We start from the raw sequence: 6,082 nt of genomic DNA on the forward strand, positions 1-6,082 counted from the left end.
AGAAGCGCCAGATTGTCATAGCAAAGTCAGAATGACCTCTTCTCCAAGGTTCATTAAACGGACGTCCATAAAATGCATTGCTGTTCTGTTGTAAGTAATCTTTATGATTCCTAAATGCATCTACTTTCGGAAGGCCAAACAAAGTGCTTTTTACTTTCGCCTAGAAACACACAGCATGTCCCTGACTAACTGTGTTACTGAAACCACGCTGCCTTTCTTTGCGCAACATTAAATGTACAGCATTGTAGACATGTGGGGGTGTGTTTGAATGAGCCGTTTTAGGAGGGCGTGGCAGAGTCTTAACTTTAATAAAGAATATCTCTTTGGATTTGAGACTTTAGTCTTTGCAACTTTACAGATCTTCTTTTTGAACCAAGAGTTTGTAACACTCCAAAGAGAAAGGAAAAATTTAAATTGAATCATATGACCCCTTTAAAGAGATGCATTTATAATTAGATTTAAAAAAGAAAACTTCAAGCTGCATGTAATAAAGTGGCAGACCTTTTATTGCCTATTAAACATTTAAATGATTGTTTAACTCTGAGATTTCTGAACTGTTTGTTTTGTTGCCAATTGCAGTGTTAAAATTGTTCTTTGGGATATAATTTAATGATGCTTTTGATATCTTACCTGAACGTCTTACCTAACCTAACTTATCCTGTTCTGTCCTATCATATCCTATCTTAAACCTGACTTTTCTATCATAACGTATTTTATCTTTTCCTATCCTACCCAACCATGTTGTGTCATAAACCCACCCTACCCTCCCTTGTCCTATCCTAAATCTCTCCTGCCTGTCCTGAAGATAATTTTTCCTTTAAAGACTAGTTTCTCCATCCATTTTTTTTTCTCATTAATCACATTGTGGAAAGCAAATCTGATCTTTGAGCAGTGCTCACACTTACATGACCCTGTCTGTCTCGTAGGAGGTGAACTGGTCCATCTTCCCCCTTACCTACGCATGGACTTCCTTTTGAACCGGGGAGCAGCCTCTTCAGGGCGAGAGGCCACAGGACAGACTTGTATGGACCCGCAGAAGAGCCGAATGGCGAAACGGCCAGCATTGCTGGCGCCCACACCCTCTGAGACCCCCTCGTCAGCCCTCTCTTCCTCCGGCCCCCCCAGCAGAGAGGCAGTACAACAGTGGCAGCCGGGAACTGCCTCCACACTGCCACAGCGCGAGCCGGGCGACCTGGCCCAGGCCGCCAAACTCAGCAGCTCCCAGGAATCGCTGCTAGACTCCAGAGGACACCTGAAACAGAGCAACAACCCCTACGCAAAGTCCTACACACTTGTATAACACAGGACTACAGCTGCGGACGCACACACAAACACGCGAGGACCTGCTGCAAAGATTCAGAGATGAGTCCTGTACATACAGTCTGAATTCTAAAGAAGTGGATAGTTTTCTTTGCATCTTTCTTTCTTTCTGTCTCACTCTCTCTGCTGTTTTTTTTTTCAGTCACCTTCTTCTCTCGCCATCTATTCTAAGTTGGATTTTTAACGTAATCATTCATTCATTTGAAATACCACCGTTATGAAGATTGCCAAAATTATTTATTTAAATTGACAGAGGAACTAATTTTGAATTTATATCAAGGACAATTCTATAGTCATTATTAATATTATATAAAAATAGAGAAAAATTATCAAAAAAAAAAAAAAACGGTTTAAAAAAGGTGAGGTGTGGTCAGCTCTGCAGGAAGATGGTCCTTTCTCTATCCCTGAAACTACGAGGTGCAATCGGCATTTCTGAAGCTGTTCATCACGGCGGTGTATCTGACGACCGTGGAGGAAGGACAACGACGCCAACGCGGAAGACACACGTCCACATCTTACAGTCGTCTCAGAATGTGGTGCTGCATGGGGACCTGAAAATAAAAAAAATGAATTCCAAGAGATTTTAGTCACACTAAAGGATTATATAATGTTATAATACATGTTATGACATTATATGTTATAATATACATATACATAAAGAGATCACTTTTATTTCTGGATAATACAGGGGAAAACAGATTTGGTAAATAAAGTCCTTAGTCATGTTTGCCCACATCTGGTTTGATTAGAAAATGAAAACTCTTGGGTTCTTGTCTTTTTTTCCACTTATGGAGCTTCTTGTGTCTCATCTGGTGAAATGCAGAGCATGTGTGACACAGCGAGAGAAGCGTGGCTATCTAACCTGCAGCTCCCTGAATGAATGCTATCTGATTCACCTGTTTGTAGATGGTGTGGCCTGTTTTGTGTAAGACACGCAACAAAGAGAAGATATTTTAATTGAGCAATATGACACTGGATTTACTAATAATTTCGTAATTCTTGGACATCTTGAAGTACTAACAGATATGAATGTATTCAGTAATGCGTAATGAAAATTAAACCCGAAGAAGATTGACAATAAAGAGACAAACTCATGACGCGGTCTCTAAACTATAATTGACGAATGTCAGCAGACAGACAGAATGATGGAAACCCGTTTACAATGAATGGTGTTCCCAGATCTAATGCGACATGTTTGATTTGTTTTTGACCATTCACGTCTTCAGTCATCAAGCCTGCCTTTCAAATGTCAGTCTAGACGTCAGTTGGATGCTTGCCTTAAACATAGAAAGACCAAAATGGTAAATCCTGACCCTTGTAAAATGACTGTAATAAGAATCATATATCCTGGTGCATCACAGGATCAGATTAGCGTAAGTTGGGAAATTATGTAATAATGCCCAAAACCTAAAGGGACCAGGACACAGGAAGTCCAGGAGGGGATGTGCTGTGTGCTGTGACCAGGTTACAGGCTCAGACACCCATCCATGATCCCAACCAACAGATGGCACTGCAATGTCTATTGAAATGTTTATGATGCCATTTCTGTTTTGGTGCATTTCTCCTCAATCAGCTGAAAAGCAGCACATGATGATTAGGTTATAACTTCCCAGCAAATAAACACTCAAATGCCTCCTAAAAAGAACAGCAATATGTTAGAGTTGCTCCACCAAACCAACATGAATGCGTCACACTTACAGCTACGGTAAAATGGAATTTTCTCTCCAGATGTTTAATCATTTGCAGTCGAGCTCGTGGCCTCGTGTTTATCCGGACACCTCCAGCTCAACTCCAATGACTACATTAAATTCACTAAACTCTTTCCTTCGGTCAAAGGTGTCTGACAGTGCTGTTTTATTCCAGTTGAATGAAAATAAAGATTTTTATGCATGGAGGAAAGAAAACGATACCTAAGCAACTAACATATAATAAAAACTCAAAAATATAAGAAATACATTTCTATAGATCTGTGGATCTGAATATCTGTTAAACATATTCATTTATATTTTTGTACAACCTCCATTTCCAAACCTTCCATTGTCAACACTTTCAGACACAAAACAATGTGTACTAAATTTGGTTTTGTTAACAGTGACTTGATAAATCTATCATTGAAACACTGACTGAGATTACAGGCTTGCAGTGTTGACAATATACATTGATTTGGAATATTTCACAGGTAGACCTATTAAATGCAAGGTATTTTGATTTCCTGAGTTGGAAAAATTATTTTTAAAATCCCAGTCAACCATAATGTGGCAACTCCACCACAAAAATGGTCCTGCCCAGAGATTCTGTGGCCTCGTTGAACTCATAACAATTGAAATATGGAAAGAGCACATTCAGGATGCAGGCTGACATTGTTATTACCTGATTTTATTTTATTTTGTGGATCTGTCATTGATGACAATAGGGACACAGTTATGAAAGCTTATTAAAGAGATTTTAACAATTTAAATAGTAGAAATAATTCTTTTCAATATACATACAATATACTATCGTTCAAAATTTTGGAATTACTATGAAATGTTGTTTTGAAAGATTTGTTACTTTCATTTACCAATGATGCAATGACTTGATGAAAAAATACAGTATAATGAGACAATAATATAAGATGTATAATGTTACAAATGATTTCTATTTCTAATAAATGTTGTTCTTCAAATGTTCTGCTCATCAAAGAATCCTCCATGTGCAGTAATGACACTAACAGACTTTCCTTCACACAACGCAGATGTATCTGAGCGGCAGAAGCGTCTGTTTCTCAAACAAATGATTCAGATGTACTTCATCCATGTCTTTTTCTGTGCTGGTTAGATCAAGTTTGCTTTCTTTTTTTCAAGAAAGTAGTGCTCTGAGACAAGAGTTAAAAAATATTCCCTTTCAAAAAGAACAACACTTATTTTATTTTTTTAATTACCAAAATTATTTCTCACACTTCAAAAGCCCCACATCAAAATACGCATAATTTACCATTATACATCATGCAATAAGTGTCGGTTCAGGAGAATTGTTAAATACACAATATTTTTTAAACAGTAGGTAAATGGTGACCTACTACATAGACTCTCAGATGTGCATTTCATTATTCCAATATTCAGCCAATGGTGCGATAGCAAAATGCAAATTGCATGGATTAAATACAAACTGGGAAAATGGCAAACAGTTGTGAGTCAGGTGGGCATTTTAAAGTGCTTTACTAAATGTGTACTTTGTTGTACATTCATGACTTACCATTGTATGCAATATAGAAGATTTTCTCATGGTATCACTGACTTGTCACAATAATGTCACAATATAAAAAATTCACAATCAAATTTCTATATATATATATATATATATATATATATATATATATATATATATATATATATATATATATATATATATATATATATATATATAGTGTAATCGTATGTGCTTTGGTCATTATTATCTTGAAGACAAATTGAATTTTTGGCAAAACACCTATTGTCTGTAAGGCCATACACAACTTTGCATTTGAGGATAGTCACGATTTTTTCACAAATAGAAATGTAATCCAATGCCAGTTCGCTGCTGATAGCATCCCATCCATCAGTTACTGCACAAATGATAAGCATTTGACTTGTTATTGCCTGGTCAAAGGACAATGACAGGAGCAGTACGTTCAGTTTCACTCAGCAGACTTAGACTTCGAGTCCCGTGTCCTTTATAGTGCCTGTTCACTGAGGCTTGATCTCAGGTAAAGAAGCTCTCTAAATCTAGTTCTGTTAATGAAAATAAATAAATAAAGTTTGTATGATTGATGAAAATAAATAAGATAGATAAGATAGATAGATAAACAAATAAATTAATTAATAGGTTGTTCAAACCACCTAAACAGCTGTTGTTTTTTTAATTTTGAAAAAAGTTTGTATGATTCATTGACATAAATAAAATAAAATAAATACATACATACATACATACATAGAAGCACAAATATTTTCCATGGTATCTTTGACTCTGTAAGAGACCTGTGACCCTATTCTTTTTTATTTATTTATCTTTATGGGGTTGCTATCTATCACAGGCTCCCATTGGATAACTTCTCCTTCTGTGAGAAATGTAATGAGATGATATTGTAGCTGCTGTCATGTCTGGATGGAACACACAGTACACCACCAGCAACACTCTAGTTCCAATATCACACCATGTTCTTGTGCCCAGCGGTGCCAGGCAGGTGTTTTGGTCAACTGAGAGCCTTGGGTCATATCCAGAAGAACTTGAACTATTGCAAGAACACTTCTCAGGGAAGAGCATACAACCATATGGACAGTGTTCAGTGTTTTTTTTTTTTTTTTTGCTCAATCCCTCCTGTCAGCTCCAGTGATGACATTATTTCCTTGTGCTGGACCTTTAAATCTTTCTGAGGGTGTTTCTTCGTTTGCGTGCGTGCATGTGTGTGTGTGTGTGCATGTGTGTTTGTGTGTGTGTGTGTGTGTGTAGATGGGGGATCGGGCTCAAACACACTAGAGGATTCAGTGTAAATAATATATATCTCAGTGCAGTGTGACCTCCACTGGATCCGGAGGGTAGGTGTTCTATTCTTTCTAAAAGTGCTTTCACGTAGGATTTGCTGAGGGAAGATGGTTCATTGCTTGCACTGTTAGCCATTTCGACTCTGATATCAGTGTAAAATATGCAAATTATATATATAATATATACTGTATATATATAAAAGATAATTTGTTCTTTGGAATCAGGGTGACATTTCATTTTTGCGTGAACTATCCCTTTAAGA

General features: G+C 37.1%; 1 protein-coding gene across 3 annotated transcripts in view; it reads left to right on the forward strand.

Annotated features, from left to right (window-relative positions):
• LOC113098390 (Down syndrome cell adhesion molecule homolog) overlaps positions 1-2,626 on the forward strand; it is a 123,984-nt gene extending 121,358 nt beyond the window's left edge. For all 3 annotated transcript variants that reach the window (XM_026263437.1, XM_026263435.1, XM_026263436.1), the window contains one exon: positions 927-2,626. In XM_026263437.1, the coding sequence (XP_026119222.1) occupies positions 927-1,300 (374 nt within the window). In that variant the 3' untranslated portion in view covers positions 1,301-2,626. The remainder of the gene's footprint in view (positions 1-926) is intronic.
• Positions 2,627-6,082: the final 3,456 nt, after the last annotated feature.

This window comes from Carassius auratus, unplaced genomic scaffold (genome assembly GCF_003368295.1).
Source record: "Carassius auratus strain Wakin unplaced genomic scaffold, ASM336829v1 scaf_tig00216545, whole genome shotgun sequence".
Classification (NCBI taxonomy): Eukaryota; Metazoa; Chordata; class Actinopteri; order Cypriniformes; family Cyprinidae; genus Carassius; species Carassius auratus.